Source organism: Dipodomys merriami, unplaced genomic scaffold (genome assembly GCF_024711535.1).
Source record: "Dipodomys merriami isolate MVZ:Mamm:240054 unplaced genomic scaffold, mDipMer1.0.p SCAF_4, whole genome shotgun sequence".
Lineage (NCBI taxonomy): Eukaryota > Metazoa > Chordata > Mammalia > Rodentia > Heteromyidae > Dipodomys > Dipodomys merriami.
This window is the reverse complement of record NW_027205603.1, coordinates 4,791,356-4,808,978: the sequence shown is the minus strand read 5'-3', so window position 1 is coordinate 4,808,978 and position 17,623 is coordinate 4,791,356. Positions and strand designations below refer to the sequence as shown.

Sequence of the window (17,623 nt, the reverse complement as noted above, 5' to 3'; positions counted from 1 at the left end):
AGGAAGTACAATCTTATATCGCTTAATGAGAAATGTGTCACCCTTTTCTAAAAACATCATAGTGTTTAATTATGCAATCTCATGGGACCCCCAGTACAAATGTGACCTGCCCTATGTGAAAGCTTCCTTTTTTTGGTTGATCGTGGGGCTTGAACTCTGGGCTTGGGTGCTGTCCCTGCACTCTTCAGCACAAGGCGAGTGCTCAACCGCTTGAGCCACAGCACCACTTCTGGTTTTCTAGTGGTTTATTAGAGACAAGAGTCTCATGGACTTTCCTGCCCGGGCTGGCTTTGAACTGTGATTCTCATATCTCAGCCTCCTGGGTAGCTAGGATTACAGGCATGAGCCGGCTCCCGGTAAAAGCATCCTTTTGTGGTTTAAAACAATATATGAATCCTGAAAAACAAAATGCACATTTGATTTTGTTCCCAAGAACTAAGGATAAGTTTGCATTTTTAAAGGGCATAGCCCTAGATCACAATTAAGATTTGAGGAAAAAATTATGGAACATAAACATACTGGAACTCCACCCCGTCGTGACTTAAGCCATAGAAGCCTTTGCAATATATAAAATGGTAGCCCTTTGCTACCCTGAGTTATAAGCACATGAAAGAAATGTCCCCCGTGTAACCGAGGAGCCGCAGATTTCAAGTTCCCTGTCTTTGCTTTCAACATGAAGAATCATGATCCCATTAATGCATTTCTTTCCATGGTGTCTTGCCACCAGTTCTGAAGTGGGAATTTACCATGAAAATTCAATTGATTGTTCAAGCACCCCTACTCCAGTGATTAGCGAGGTGAACAAGATTGTAACATGCTGGACATGGTGCCCTCCGTAATGTCTCATCCAGACTTGAGGATGAAGCCTGTGGATGCCACGTAAGGGGCACTGGTTGTCTCTGGTTCAGAGCAATAAGGAGGGTGTCTAGCAATGTCAGGAGGCAGGAAATTCAGATCTGTGGTCTGATAATCCCTGAGTGTTGAGATTCTGGGGGACTTCTCAGGGAAGATTAAGTCTCTGCAGAGTGCTGTCGTGAAGAAGTCATAAAGCATTACCAAACTTATCTTGCCTGCTGTTTTTCCTTTCAGGAGCTTATTGACGTTGACAGTGAAGTGGTATTTGAATTAGCTTCCTACATTTTACAGGTAAGTTGCTCTACCCAGACTGGAAGAGGACATGCACAGGCAGGGCCATATGCATTCTGTCTTCTTTTTCCTAGCTGGGAGGGGCTAGTAAGAGCATGATCCTATGGCTATAGATGGGTTTTACTATTCCAAGTTTTTAAGACTGTATGTCACTGTCAAAGAAAGTAGGTGTTTAAGCAGTGGCTCTACTTTCTTTGTGTTTTATACCCTTTCCTTTCCTGGGAAAAACCAAGTGAATAGCTAGAATGAATTGCTAGTGAATCACTCTGTGTCACTTGTAATGACAAAGCAAAAAAAAAATTTTTTTTAAGCTTTTAGCTTATGTAAGAGAGGGAGAGAGTCAGAGAGAATGGTGGAGTGAGTAGAAATGACTCTTTCAGCAAATATTTAGCACTGCTCAATATCAAGATCTTAGTCTTGATTCGCTGAATTTCCATGTCCCTACCTCTTGAGTCTTTGGTATCATTCAGAAAGAACTCACAGGACAAAGTGACATAAGAAATAGTTCTGGTCAGGCATAGTAGTGTACACCTGTAATCCCAGCTATCTGGGAGGATGATGAGGCAGGGGGTTGGCTTGAGGCTAAGAGTTCAAGATCCACCCATAACATAGCAATTCGCTGTCTTAAAGAAAGAAAAGTAGGAAGAAGGCAGGAAAGGAGAGAAGGGAAGAGGGAAACAGAGGGAAGGGGGAAAAGGAAAAAGGGAAGGGGGGAAAATAGTTTTATCTGAACACACCATCAGATTTAGAAAACACACACACACATTAGACCAGGGTCTGGGAGTAAAAACTTGCTTATCAATTTATTTGTTTGTAACTTTCTAAAGCTTAACTTTCAAGTTTCCTATTCCAGGGGAAGTGCATGGACTCCCTCTTGTCTTCCTGTAGTAGTGGGGTTAGAGTAACAGGTCTTGTAGAGTAGGGTGAGAGAGGTCTTGCTGTAGTCTCAGGGTTGTTGGCGTGATTACAGCAGGTATTTTACAGACCAGCACTGAATTTGCATGTTGTGCTGATGTTCTTTTTTTTTCCCCTCTACAGGAAGCAAAGGGAGATTTTTCTAGGTGAGTTTACCAATGGGATATTTTTCTTGTTTGTTTTGTTTGGGCTTTAAAATGTATTCTGTGGCTTTCCCATTAAGAGATCTACGGTGCCTATCCCTTGTCATCTGACTGTTATCTGACAGTTGATTGATGTGTATCAGCGATGAGATCCACCTGTCAGCTTGTGGATGGGAACAGATAGATCACACAGAGAAAGCTCAGTAATATACCATACTAAAGGAAAATCCCATAGGTTACTAGAAACACAGGAAGTCCTTTCCTTCCTGCTTGAGATTCTGTTGGAGATGATAACACAAACAGACTTAGCTATGGGGTAACCCTATAGAAGGCAAACTTGAATTTTCCCATTCATTCCATAAGCACCACCCAGTGAGTAGCATGGCTGAAATTGCCTACAATCGAGACTGTTCATGACTTCACAGAGCAGATTATTGTAGCCATCCCTCAATGGGACTGTGCTCAAAGACAGGGACTTTCCATGCATTCTACGTTATCAAACTCCTCTGTGAAAACCCAAGATGCTTTACATCAAGTTCTAGCTACAAGTGAGAGGAGATAACCACACACACAGAGAGCAAAGTGTGGTATCGGGGCACATGAAAATTGGTATTAGAAAGAAATTGAGCCAGGTACTAGTAGATCACACTTGTAATCTTAACTACACAAGATACTGAGCTCTGAGGATCATAGTTTGAAGTCATCCCAAGCAGAAAAGTCCATAAGACCTCTAAAAACTTGTAAGTGGAGATATGGCTCAAGTGGTAGAGTGCCAGCTTTGCGTAGAAAACCCAAGTTAGAGTGCAAGGCTCTGAGTTCAAGCCCTAGTACCAGCATAAGTTTTTTAAATTATCTTAGACTTCATCAAGAAATATATGTTTTGCTGTGCTTTGAAGGTTTAATCTGTAAAGGCAATATAACTAAGCTGGACATTTCCAAAAGGTAAAAATTCATTTTTAATTCTCAAGTAGGCAAACTTTTTCTGGAAAAAAAAGCCAGTAAATAGCTTGGATTTGGATTTTGCAGGCCATGAAATCATCTATTGCAGTCACTCAGCCATTGGGCGTGAGTGTGTTTCAATAAAACTTCATTTAGGAAGACAGAAATTTGGATGCTAATATGTTTTCTTGTATCATGAAATCCTTCTTTTCTTCTTCCTCCTCTTTCTCCCTTTAGTTCCCCCCCCCTTCCTGATCTTCTTCCTCTTCTTCCTCCTTCTCCCCTCCTCTTGTTCTTCTCTATCTTTTCCAGGAAGATGGTTGAATTTGGCCCAAGTAATAGTTTACCAACTTCTAATCTAAAATGTAATTTCTTCAGCTCTTTAGATATTTTCATAAGGAGATCTCCAAGTTACTTTATTCAGGTTCCCCAGATCCTTAGTAGAAAGCAGAGAGGTGTTCCATTTTTAATTGAAAGTGACTATACAAAGCTGGATCTTAAACACGGTAGTTAGCTCATCTCCACTTACCAAACTTGTTCAATGAAACATTTTCAGGTTGTCAAAACTACATGACAATTTGTCTGTGTTATCTTCTTGTGATCTTAATTTGTTCTAGAAATGTGGGGTTTTGACAAGTAGTAGTGTATCTACTTGAAAGATTCCTGCAGTTCTATGAAATTTCACAAGCCCAGTGGATTCCAGTGCCTAGTTCACTTACGCTGAAGACCCTTTTTCATTGGCCAGCTCTGACCTCCTACTGTAAATATTATTTATTCTTAAGAGAACCCTGACAGGATGGAATGTGAACTGGGAGCAACCTCATGTGGCCCCACAGACCATGCAGCCCGGCCACACGGATTGCCAGAGAGGAAGTATACAGGCCAGGCCCGGCAGCCATTCATGGCTCCCTTGTGAGCTGGTAGAATGCCAGCAGGGTTGTCTGGAATCAAGGAAATCAAGGAACCTGGTGGAGCTCTATTTGTCAGGGAGCTGTCTAGAAGGTTGTAACTGTAGCTGCCAGGGGAGAGAAATAGCTGTGAAGGGAGAGGAAGGTCAAACACTTTATACTAAGGTAGGTTATCTCATCACTTAAAACCCACCCCCCATAGACAGAAGGTGTGTTCCACGTGACTTACAGGCCCATCTTCTCAAGTAGGCCTGGTGGTTAGGACAACGCTTCAGAAGTCCTGTGAAACTGATACGTTTGAGACTCCTGGAGTTCTGAAATAAGAGGAGTACTTTTAAATTCCTTGCGTCTGAACTCCTTCCCACCCACTTCAACACAGCATTGATGACCTTGCATTTGGTGGTTGAAGGTCAGGCATTTCAGATGTGCCCTTCTCTGGATTTAGTTTTGGAGAAGGTGAGTTTTGTGATTAGCTTTTAACGCGTGACTCTACATTCTTAGTTGTGAATAAGTGGACGACTTTGACATGGAAACATACCCTGTAAATGGGGTACATTTTCCTGAATGACGTGAATAAAATAAAATGCCAACTTAGAAATATAGAACTGCAGGGAGAGGCTGTTACATATATAATACAGGGTCCAAAGCTATCTAGAATCCAGATGATCAAATGGCTTTTGAAAGTTTTGGCCATATACAAAAGGCACTGTAATTCTCTCAGGTCCTGAGGGTTCTTGAATCTCTAATTTCTAAACAGCTGTTTGTTTTTGTTTGGGGGCCTGCCAATATCTCTATAACTAGAGCCTACTTTGTGGAATAAGTATTAGAAATCTACAAATTATGGGAGTAATTTTCTTGAAGCACAATGGAGGAAAAAAGGTTATTTTTTTTAACAAGAGAAATAAGCACTGGTACACTTTTATAGAGAAAAAAATAAGCACATATATACTTTAATAGAGAAAAATATAATGACAATCCAGGAGAGTGAATGTACAGACTCTATTCTTTTTTTTTTTTTTTTGACTCTTGATTTTGCTTAGCAAATCCCTGAAGGCTTCCTCTTACGTAACTCTCTTCTAGTTAATGGACATGCTCACTGGCTTGTCTTATTGAACTGGACAGTGAAATGTTGGGTTTAGCATTGCTGAAAGCAAATGAGCAGAGAATAACCAGATAAGTAGTATTGTCTGTGATAGGAAGAAATATAGGTCATACATATTCAGATTCTGACATGTAGAGGACAAATGTGTGCAATACATTAAAGGATTAGGAAGTCGCTTTATCTAAAGATAATGTTTGTTCACTTGTATTATTTTCCGGAGCATAACATGGGTAATCTTATTTCATTTCCTGACATATATACACTTAAAAAGAAACATTTTCGTGTCTGTCAACTTTGCAAAAGTCAGGAGTGTTAGCTTTTCTGTTTTAAAAACAATCCAGTAGCTCCAGAGCTGTGGGATCAAGGGAGCTACGGAAGGACCAACAGACTTATAACAAAAATTCTCCTTTGCTCATCTCCAGTGCCTATGAAGCAGTAGCCAACCAAGCATACCTTTGTTCATCCTATTATCATGTTTCAAGTGCTCAGCACTGATGTTCTTATTTTTATAGCATTTTCAATCCTTGAGCTATTATAGAAAAAAATACCTTCTTCTTTCCTAAGGTCAATGCAGAGAACACGACTTAAAGTGGCTGGACATCCCAACTTTCTAGTGATATTTGAACTTAATTTGATAAAGGACTTATCACCATACTCTACCAAAATGACTTAAGGGGAAGTTAGCTGAAAACCCTACTGACCGGCGACATTTCTCTAATTTGAGAGTCAACTCACTTGTCCCCCTCTGTCCACCTTTCTTTATGGGAATTGACCCAATTTCTATGATAAAAAGTAATTTTTAAATAGAGGAAACACAATGACTGGGTGCTATAGTGTGCCTGTCATCCCAGTAATAAAGCACAAATAGGAGGACTGCAGTCCAGACTGGCTCAAGCATAAAGCAAGACCAAGTCCCACAAATAAACCAGGAAAGAGACTTGGTAGAGTGCCGCACATGGTAGAGTGCCTGTTTAGCAAGCTCCGGGCCCTGAATTCAAATATGAGTATCACTCCTACTAATACTATAACTTTAACATTTTGCAAAATTGAAATGATTTTAACTGCTTAGAGATCATCTGTCCGTTATCAGAGTCATACAAAACAGCTATTGTGTAGAATTTCTTTCTGCTACCCAGGCTTATTGGAAGCAGATTAGCAAAGCTCCAGGTCACCTACTGGGGACCGGAGAGTATAATCATCATCATCATCATCATCACATTATTATTATTATTATTGTACCGGTCCTGGGGCTTGAACTCAGGGCCTGGGCACTGTCCCTTAACTTTTTTACTCAAGAATAGCATGCTCTACCACTTGAGCCACAGCTCTACTTGTGACTTTTTGGTGGTTAATTGGAGATAAGTGTCTCATGGACTTTTCCTGCACAGCTAGCTTTGAATTGTGATACTGAGATCTCAGTTCCCTAAGCAGCAAGGATTAGCCACCATTACCCAACAGAAATAAATCAAGGCCTCATGCGTGCCAGGCAGGCATTCTACCACTGTGTTACACCTCCAGCCCTCTAGGAGCATCATTTTACAGAGAACGGGTCTTACTCATGCTGATCATTAATCCAGGATTCTCTCTGCACGAGATTTATGAGGTCCAAGAAAGCCACCAACACCTGGAAGGGAACAGTGTTAAGGAGATGCCTGTAAGATCCAGGGCCCGTTTTGCCTCCCTGGTAAACTGCCTCCTTTTAGATAAGCCCGCCATTCCAAACAAATGCAGCCACCAAAGGAGAAGAAGTGAGGTTTGGATCACATACTTCTAGGTCAGTTAATAAGACATCTGCGCAAAATTAAATGCCAGTCTTCCTGAGAGAGTATCAGCTTATCAAGGTTTTGTGGTCTGGAAGAATTCTTAGTATGTCCTGAGATAGCCATCGGTAGGGTTCTAATTCTATTCTATTCTTAAAAAATTGTTTAAAAAGTCATGCTTTAGGAAGTAGAGTGATGCATGACTCAGTCAATAGAAATAAGTAACAGCCCTTCATAAACAAGGGAAATTGATTTTCTTCTCCATTTCAGAAGAGGAGTTGGAGTATTTATTTGTACTGAAAAATTCCCATTAACTTCCCAGAGGCCGCATGTTCTGAGGTCTCTGTGAGGGCAATTACAGGCAAAAAGAATAATGACTTTAATATTTTATTTTATAAACTATGTGGTCGCTAGTCTGTATGAAGAAAAAGAAACTTTGGTGACACCCCCCCCCCAAAAAAAAAGCCCTCTTGTTTAAAAACAACAGCAACAAGAACCTTGGTCTACCTTTTTCAAAGCACATTTGTGAATAATAAACTAAAGTTGGCTCACTGATCTCTGAAAGTTCCAGAATCTTAAGTCTCTTCTGGTCAGACCAGAGGATACAGTCATAAGTTAAAGCAAAAATTTTAGCAAATCAACAGGAAATGGAGACAAAGAGCTAATTCTCTTCCTAAAAGACTTTTTGTTTTTTACTAATATAAACATTTGTACCAACTGCTATCTTGACAAAGATGACCAAGTTTTTTTCTTACCCAGCTGACAGACAAGTGTTGAAAGATGATTCTTTAAAAATGGTCTGTAAATCACAATTTGTACCGGTATCGTTATTTTTCCATTTACAGAATGGTTTTTAACTAAAACAACTCTAACTAAGCAAGCTCAGTCTGAAGTCATTATGAAACCTTTTGGGTTGTTTATGGTCTATTTTCCTCCAGTTGTTTAATTTCCAGGAGAGGGAAAGAGCTGCTATCTCACTATCATATGCATGGTAAGAGAAATAGATTTGCAGAGACTTTTAGCTAATTAGTGAAAAACAATTCTGACAACTATGTAGAGAATCATTAATATCTGGAATACAACTTGCATAGATGCACAGCCTTGGTTATACCTAAATGTTTAAACTTCCTGATTAGAAACTTCCTAGAAAAATTGTTATATCTTAAACTATAAATATACCTATCAGCCCAAGGACAACCTTGGTGAGAAGAGTCAAAATGATAATTCTCATAGATGACTTTATTTTTACAAAGAGAAAGAAGAGAGATGTGGGAAGTTTTTCCCATGATTTCAAAATGACCTTGAGAAGCAAGAGTAATTCAGGAGCAGCTGGGGGACCTTTGTGCCAGCAAGAGCTTTTGAAAACAACTATATCTGAAAACACAGAAACAAAATGTTCAAGTCAGTTTTGTTTTGTGCCCTGAAGTCCATTGGACAGAGCCTTTTAGTACTTTCTGAAGTATTATAATGTATTCAGGCCAGGCACCAGTGGCTAGCTACTCACAAAGCTGAAATCTGAAGATCATGGTTCAAAGCCAGCCTAGGCAGGAAAGTCTATGAGACTATCATCTCCAATTAACCACCAAAAAGCCAAAAATGGAGCTATCTAGAATGCTAGACTTGTAGACTTGAGTACAGCACCCAGGCCTGAGTTTAAGCCCCAGGATTGGTACACACACACACACACACACACACACACACACACACACACACACACACACACACACACACACACACACACACACACATACACACACACACACACACACACACACACACACACACACACACACACACTCACAATGTTGAGAATCCCTTGGGGTAAGCTAGATACTAAGGAGGAAAAATTGTATGATGACAAATTATTCCCTTTTGTTAAGGAGTTATTCAGTCTCAATATCTCATTTTGAATAAACTCTGAATAGGAAAAAACGGTCCCTTAGTTATAACACTGTGGCAGATTTTTAGAGTTGAGATTCCCAAACCAAACAGTGACACTTACAAAAATTAATCAGTTCTGTTTTTCTCATCTATTTGGATCAAATTATCTACCCACAATCATATACTTAAAAAGCAATTTTTAAACTCATTTTGAATTTTACATATTTGAAACTAAATTTGTAGAATGCTCCTTTTCGCCTAGGACAACCAGCCTCATCAAGAAAGAAATCTCTGCTTACATAAGTGAACAATTAGCATCCAAAATAAAGACCCATTGTTCACAAGTGTCTGTAACTTGGCCCCTATGAACAGATGATAAATTAGTATGGCATATTTATCCACAACACATGTTCTGAACACATAATCCCATGCTGGGGGAAATCTCTTACGCTGCTTCCCTGGGTGGGTAGATGTCAGAGAGAATGACAGAGGTTTTGCATATACACAGGTTCAGTCCCATGGTGCATTAAAACTGCAGCATTCCCATGATTGGAAAAGAAAAGAGGCAGAGGAGGAAAGACACAAGGAGAGGAAATCAAGAAGAGATAGTTGTTTCCTGCATGCTTGTGTGTGTTTGTGTGTGTGTGTGTGTGTGTGTGTGTGTGTGTGTGCGCACGTGCGCACACGCACACACACATGCACTTGCATGCTTGAACTCAGGGCCTGGGTGTTGTCTCTTAGCTTTTTCACTCAAGGTTAACCCTATACCCCCTTGAGCCACAGCTCAAGCTTTCTGGTTATTCGGAGATAAGATTCTCACCTACCTGCCAGGTCTGGCTTTGAACCAGATCTCAGCCTCCCAATTAGCTAGGATTACAGGTGTGAGCCACTGGTGCCCAGCTCTGCATGCCTTTCTGTTGTTGTGTTGTTGTTGTTGTTGTTGTTGTTGACCATGGGGCTTGAACTCAGGGCCTGGATGGTGTCCCTGAGCTCTTTCAGTCAAGGCTAGCACTCTACCATTTTGTGCCACAGCATCACTTCCGGTTTTCTAGTGGTTTCATGGACTTTCCTGCACAGGCTGGCTTTGAACCCCAGTCCTCTGATCTCAGCCTCCTGAGTAGCTAGGATTACAGGCGTGAGTCACTAGTACCTGGCTCTGCATGCTTTTTAAAGATCAAATGCAAACAAAAACCTGTAACATCCTTTTAATCCATCTCAGAATTTTCTAGTTTTGTGGTAGGGTTGGATAAAGAAATCTCATTGATATTTAAAACTTTTTAGATCAGTGCTTCCAAATTCAAAATTTGGAGGGTTTGAGACAGGTGACTCAGAGCTGGGTACCAGGTTTCCTTTACCACCCTAGGCAGGGGTTTGGGCAGTGCTCAGCATTAAACGCAGCACTTTTGCCCCAAAACACAGATGCTTCTGCCAGGACAGAGAGATGCAAGTCAATCATGGCCTTGAGTAAAACATGGATTTGTATGGACCAAGGTGGCACATGTCTGTAATCCCTACTCAGAAAGCAGAGATAGGAACATCATAGACTGAAGCCACTAGAGCAAAAGCATAAGACCCTATCTGGTTTTCCTCCAAATTGGTTAAGAAAAGCTGTTTCTTGAAGCTTTTTGGATTTGGGAATTGTGGCCAAGGGATTGGGAACCTGGAATAAGTTTGTTTTACATAAGAATGGACCTTCCTAGAGAAGCTTACCTTCATGATGCACCCGTAAAACATGGAGGCGTCAGTCCCACATAGTATTGGATATCCCTATTTCTGAGCATCAGATTCTTCCCTTACATTACTCTGTGTATAATGTTCTGGGTTTCTCTGCTCTGTTGTTTTGTGTATAGAGACAAATCAAAGCAAGTGGTTTTAGGAAGAATTCCTTCATGTTAAGCATACACCACTGTTGGCCCCAGGTTTCTCCTACAAATTGTTGACATCTTGTTTGACCCAAAGGGAATTTCCTGAAAAAGTTCTTCCCTGCTTTTTTAAATATGTTTTTCATTGTAAAGATACTGTACAAAGGGGTTACAGTTCCATGAGTAAGGTAATGAGTACATTTCCTATGGAGCCCTATTACCTCCTCCTTTGTTTTTCCCCTACTATCCTTCCTCCCCACCTTCCTCCCCTCCCCCACCAAAGTTGTAAAGTTCCTTTTCAACATAGTGTCTTTCTTGTACATCTCATTGTTACAGTGGGTCAACCTGTATCCTTATTTAAGCATTTTGTTACTTCCTTTCCCCTCCCCAAATTAGAAAAATGTATATACAAGATGCAGGGCACCAGAATCAAATAGCAAGAAAGAAAAAAACCACTTGTGTCCCTATCTTGGGGTTCATTTCGCTTAACATCATCTTATATGGTCATATGTACATAGCTTTTGAGCTTTCCTGCTTGTCCTAGACATATACTAGTTATTGCAAATAAGGGAAACCTTGGGACCTGTATTTCTTTGGGCGTGGCTTACTTCACTTAATACCTACTTTTATAAAGGAAAACAAATTGTACATTTTGTTCATCTTCTCAGGCTTAATTTCTACCTTTACTTTATGGCTTCTTAATTAAATACATTATTACTATTCATTAGACAAGTCCTTATTGCTTACATCAGTTAGAAATCTTTGTTTTCCCCTAGTAGATCATTCACATGTTGCTACTCACCTTGTAGGTGCTTAAATACAGGTACATTGTCTCAACCCACCACTACCATGAAAAACTATTACAATATTGACAAACTAGTTTTATGCTGATAAAACATTTTAGTAAAACCTGGTTAATTTTTTTTTTAAAGACTTCACTATGTATGATGGTACTGTCTTTAATCTCAGCTACTCAGGAGGCAGAAGTAGAAGCTTAGTGAGTTTGAAACCAATTTTGTAAAGGTAGCAAGACTCTGTTTCAAAAACAAAGCATAAGCAAAAGGGTTGGTCATGGTTCGAGTGGTAGCACACATTCCTGGCATATATTAGGCCCTGGGTTGAATCACCAGTATGGCAAAAGACTTGAATTATATTGTCAGTCTAGTAATTGGTTCTCTAAGAAACCGTTTGGTGTGTGTGTTTTGCTCAAAGTAGACCATGGTTAAGGTATTTTTAAATAAATTTTATTATAATATAAACTATATGTGAGATATATATTGGCACTAGTGGGTTTGAACTCAGAACCTTGCACTTGCTAATAAGCAAGTGCTCTACCATTTGAGCCTTTTCCCAACCCTTAAGGTATGTTTTAAGTTGGCATTTTGCCAGGTGCCCTGGACTCTGGAGATACTGGCAAAGTGAAAATCACTGAGCAATGGAGCTGGAAACTTCTAGCTTATTCACTAAGCTACAGTCTCACAAGTTTTGGAAGATAGAGTGATCCACCTCTCCCATTAGGGCAGCTTTCTGATCTGGAGCTGCAGTGTTGGGCTAGATTGACTAAGTCACTGCAGATGTTTACAAACAGCAGAAGGCAAATAGAACATTTCTTTCACTCATCCTCTGGGACAGATTAGGAGTCATGGATCCCTTCCAGAATGGAATGGATTTCAATGGGCTTCACGCCCTGATGATTTCTTGTTGCAGGTTTTTGTTGTTTGTTTGTTTGTTGGGTGTAACCCTGCCCTGGAGGAAGAACAGAATTCTCCAGAAAGCTTCTGTGAGGAAGTCTAGCCTGTGGCTAGCAGTGGGGAAAGTTATTTGCCAACAAATGAGTGGTTGGCAGGTAAAGTGACTCCTTCCTTCCCAAATACACTCTAGATGTGCTGGTGCAGGGAGAGCCACACTCAAGGTTTAGCTCCTTTCTGGATCGCTTCCCCCACAGTTTCAGCCAATCAGTTTATCTGATTGAAGTGTCTTTTGATCTTTAAGGTGTCATCTTTGACACTAATATGGCTAGAAAGGACCCAGAAGTTCATGACTGTGGGCTTCTGAGTGTTTGCCCAACTGAGCATTTGTCTAAGTAATGTCTTACTAGCATGCAGGTAGAAGTGTCAAACTATTCCTGAGAATCCCTAAGCACTAGGGACCCTGTGTGGAACCCTTCAGAGCATCTTCTGCTGCGTCCTGGCGCACCTTGAACCCTTCTAGGCTGGCACTGAAGATTCTTAGAATTCTATGCCTAGCCTGACTTTCCAGCCATATTGTTCTTTTTTTTTTTTGCTGGATGTGGGGCCTGAATCTGGGACTGAGCGCTGTCCCTCAGCTCTTCAGCTCAAGGCTAGCGCTCTACCACTTGAGCCACAGCGCCACTTCCAGCTTTTTCTGCTTATGTGGTGCTGAGGAATCGAACCCAGGACCTCATGCATGCAAGGCAAGCGCTCTGCCACTGAGCCACCTTCCCAGCCCAGCCATGTTGTTCTTTACCCACCAGCTGCTCCTGTTTCATAGCTATATTTCAAGTTATATGGCCTCCTCCACTCAGCTGTGTTCCCCTGAGAAGAAAACTGATAGAAGAAGGGGGGGAGAGAGAGAGGTGACAGATAGATAATGGATAGATAGATGAATGAATGACTAGATGGATGGTATATAGACAATATATAGATGGATGGATGGATAGATAATGGATGGGTGGGTAGATAGATGATGGATGGATGGATGGATGGATGGATGGATGGATGGGTAGATAGATGATGGGTGGATAGCCCTATCCTTTGCTTCATGCAGATTCTTCCTCTAATGTGCTTTTTACCAGAACCCCAAAGGGCCTTTATTTCCTCTGAACTTTCCAAGTTGATTTAACATGATCAGACATTACCCACAGAGTCAGTTGTCTCTGCTAGATAACTCTTGTACTCCTCAGCTTCATCCTAAGTTGCCTTTTAGATAAGGACCGTGTGCATCTCTCTGTAGGCCCTACCATACTTTCCATATGACAGAATGGACTCTGTGAATGCCCTCACCTTGTTGACCATGAAGAGATGTTGGAGGATGAACAAGGCCAAATCCACCGTGCTAGGAATGAAGGTGGCATGATGAAATTCACTGAAAGCTATGGAATTGAGGGGGATAATGGGGATGGGGGGAGGGAGATGAAGAGAAGGGTCAATCTGATTCAGATGCTGAATTGTAGATGCATATGTAAAATACCACAGTGAAACCTCTTTGAACAATTAGCACACACTAGTAAGAATGAAGGATAAGAATGTCAAACAGATCCTGTCTGGAATTAGGGCCCTAGTGGAAAGAGAGATGAAAAACAGAGATGGTGAAAGAGTGTGAATATGGTCAGCTGACTTTATGTACAGGTACAAACACAGAACAGTGGAGTTTGTTGAGATTGGTTTGGGAAAGGGATGAAGGCGAATGATGGAAAGGGTGAATCTGATCAAGGCGCATTGCGTGCCTCTACCGACGTGTCAAAATGAAAGCTGTACAGCTAATTGATTCTAATCTCCCTTGCCAGTTAGATTATAAAAATCCCAAGTACTTGTATAGTTTGATTCGATTATAAGTTGAGCTTTTCCTTCTATTTGGTTGTTCAAACATCACCATCCATAGTGTATTTGAAAAATACTCTTTCAGCTGGGCTCAGTGGCTTATACATGTCATCCTAGCTCCTTAGGAGGCTGAAGTTGAGAGGATTGTAACTGGAGGCTGGCTTGGTTAAAAGTTTGGGAGGAACCCCTCCCCCCATTTGAACCAATAAGAAGTACCTATCATCACAACTACATGAGAAGCATAAATGTGAGGATGGAAGTTCAGGCCAACCAAGACCCTCTTAGAAAAATAACAAAAGCAAAAGGTTTGGGGACATTGTTCAGGTGGTAGATCACTTGCTTAGCAAGGACAAGGACATGAGTTCAAACCTCAACAACAACCCTCCCCTCAAAAGGTAAAAGATTACCAAACATGGGATTACCAAACATGGGATTACACCATTGTAATTCCAGAATTTCAGAAGCTGAGGCAGAGGAAACATAGGTTGATCCTGGGATACATAGCAAGACCTTAAATATATATATATATATATTTTGGGGGGGGGTCAGTCGCGGGGCTTGAACTCTGGGCTTGAGTGCTGTCTCTCAGCTCTTCAGCTCAAGGCGAGCGCTCTACCACTTGAGCCACAACACCACTTCTGGTTTTCTAGTGGTTTATTGGAGATAAGAGTCTCACAGATGTTCCTGCCTGGGCTGGCTTTGAACTGCGATCCTCATATCTCAGACTCCTGAGTAGCTAGGATTACAGGCATAAGTCACCGGCACCCGGCATATTATTTTTTTAAGACAAGAAAATTCCCTTTCTAGAAGCAGTGACAATGGTACCAAACATGCAGGTAATTCCTTATCACCACTTGGAATTGTTGGCATGGTTTTCTCCAAGAATAGTTTCTTTCTTCTTTTTCTCTTTTCCTCTTTTTTTTCTTTTCTTATTCCCTCCATCCCTCATTCCTTCCTTCCCACTCTCCTTTCCTCCCTCTCTCCCTTCCTTGTTTTCTTCCTTCCTCCCTTCTTCCTTCATATTTTTCTATTAATCTCTAAAAGACACTGCCTAGTGTTCAGTGGCCAATATCTATCTGCCCTTGCTTTCCTTGTGCAACATAATCACTGCTGACGGCCCAGGCTAGAGCTACAGATGACAAGCAGGGCTGGAGTTGAGGCTTGGCAGCCCCAGCTTGGCATCCTGGGCTTTTGGATAGGCGAACAGAGACACCACATCCACCCTCAAGTGGATGCCACTGGTGGTTCTAAACAGCCCAGTCCTGAAGGGATGTAGCAAGTGGCTGAGCTGAAATCAGAAGAATACGGATTAAAATAGGGGAAGGCTGGGACTGTGGCTTAGTGATAGAGTGCTTGCCTAGCATGCATGAAGCCCTGAGTCAGATTCCTCAGTACTACATACACCAATAGTCAGAAATGGCACTGTGGCAGAAATGTGCTATCGGAGCAAAAGAAGCTCAGGGACAGTGCCCTGGCCCTGAGCTCAAGCCCAGGACTGGCAAAAAAACAAGAAAAACAAAACTAGGGGGAAACTTTTGTTTTGCTGCTGTTTTGTTGCTGTTTTTATCTGCTTTGGCTTTGCAGTGCTGGGGAATCAAACCTAGTGGCTGTGCATACTAGGCACTATCATTCAGCTACATGGCCAACTTAAATCTGGTTTCTTCAGTTTTGCTGGGGAAGAGGGGCGGGGGAGGGGCAGTGATCTCCCAAACCTGAGCCCACTTGAGTCTGTGTACAAAACTTCCCATTCGTAGCAGACGCCACTTCATGCACTCTCAGTCATTTCCAAGCCTTGTCAAAAAGCCAAGATTATTGACTTACATCTTCGAGCGAGTCATTTCCAATGTGTGGTAAAAATGAAACAAAGAAACCCAGCATTGAGCATTAGGGAGGCCCCACAGTGGTCAGGGGCCCGTGGTGATATTGCCCATTCCTGGGGGCCTGCCAGCCCAACTGCAGGGCCCTGGGGACCCCATGCCTCCCTGGATTCATGCCAGTGGCTATTCAGGGTCCCTTGATCAGCCAGGGAGTTGAGACAGTGCCTTGGGTGGTCTTAGCACTGGGCTGGAGCTGGGAGAGGAGGCCTCTTGGCTCTGTGACATATGTTCTTCTCCATCTATATTAATAAATAAGATATTAATAAATTTAATAAACTATTAATAAAGATAGGCTTCTCTTTCCTGCCTCTTCTGACGAAAGGCAGCAGGCCTCAGGACCTCAGATGAGGTAAGCAGGCCAGGCCGTGTTAAGTCATGTGGTTATTTTTTCTGAGGGTGAGTAAGTTTCTTGGTCTTCTCTCTCTCAGCAATGAAGTGGTGAGGAGTGACCTGAAGAAGCTGCCAGCCCTGCCCACCCAAGCCCTGAAGGAGCACCCATCTCTGGCCTACTGGTAAGACCCCTCCGAATCTTCTCCCAGCAATCCCCCATCCCCAGGAAGTGCACTGGGTGCTGGTGGGACCTACACAGTACGGGCTTTCATGGCTCTTGCCTTCTGAGATCATTTTTGGTTGTTTGGTTTGTTTTTTTTTTTAAGTGGTAATGTTGTGTGGAAGAATACTCCTTTAAAAAAAAAAAAATGGAAGGTTTCACTTCGGAAGCTTTGCCTGTTTGAGAACTTTCCCTGTGCTGGTAGAGCTCCACGTGGGAATTCTGTCATTCAGTGACAGGAAGAGGTGTGGGGAGCAATGTAGGGAGTGTTTTTTTCTTTGCCAACAAGAGAGAAATTGATTCTTTTCTTTCTCACTGGTGTTCTGTATCTCCTGAGTTTCTTCCTTTGTGACTTTATTCCATCTCTGGATCCCTGAATTACTGAGTGATTCAGACATTTGGAAAGTTCCAGATTGTGGCCTCAGCCACAGTGGCCCAGGGCTCAGATTTCTGGGCAGTGTGATGCAATCCTGCTGGACACATCGGTACTGACCACTGCCTTCTGACCAGGACAGGACTGCTTTCCCAGTGTTCCTTCTGACCCCTTCATGGAAATCCATGTAACTGCTCAGAAGATAAGACCTAAGTAAAACAATCACAGCCAGATGCCTATAATCCCAGAAACAAACAAACCCCATACAAGTTCATTGTAGTAAGACACAACATGTCACTCAGCAAGCGCCTCTGCCTGCTTGTTCTGAAATATTTGGATCACTAGAGTTTCGTCTCATCTGGACACTTCTGCTCAGCTAGCTTTAACAGTTTCTTCTGCTAGGATACACCATGCCTTGATGCAGAGTTCACTGGCGAGATTAAACTCTAGCTCTACAATCAGTTCTTTCTGAGAGATCAGATTCACCAAGGGCTGGGTTCCCTGCCTAAGGCTGCCAGCTTCCATTGGTGTGCTGGTACCTCTAGCTGCAGTTCTGAATGACCCAGCACTCTTCCTCTGGAAACACAGATGTGAATAAATAGCAGCT

General features: G+C 41.9%; 1 protein-coding gene across 8 annotated transcripts in view; it reads left to right on the top strand.

Moving 5' to 3' along the window:
• The window catches only part of Frmd4a (FERM domain containing 4A), a 526,608-nt gene that overhangs the window by 418,983 nt on the left and 90,002 nt on the right, over positions 1–17,623 (top strand). For all 8 annotated transcript variants that reach the window (XM_069990391.1, XM_069990392.1, XM_069990393.1 and 5 more), the window contains 3 exons: positions 1,090–1,146; positions 2,185–2,207; positions 16,522–16,605. In XM_069990391.1, the coding sequence (XP_069846492.1) occupies positions 1,090–1,146; positions 2,185–2,207; positions 16,522–16,605 (164 nt within the window). The remainder of the gene's footprint in view (positions 1–1,089; positions 1,147–2,184; positions 2,208–16,521; positions 16,606–17,623) is intronic.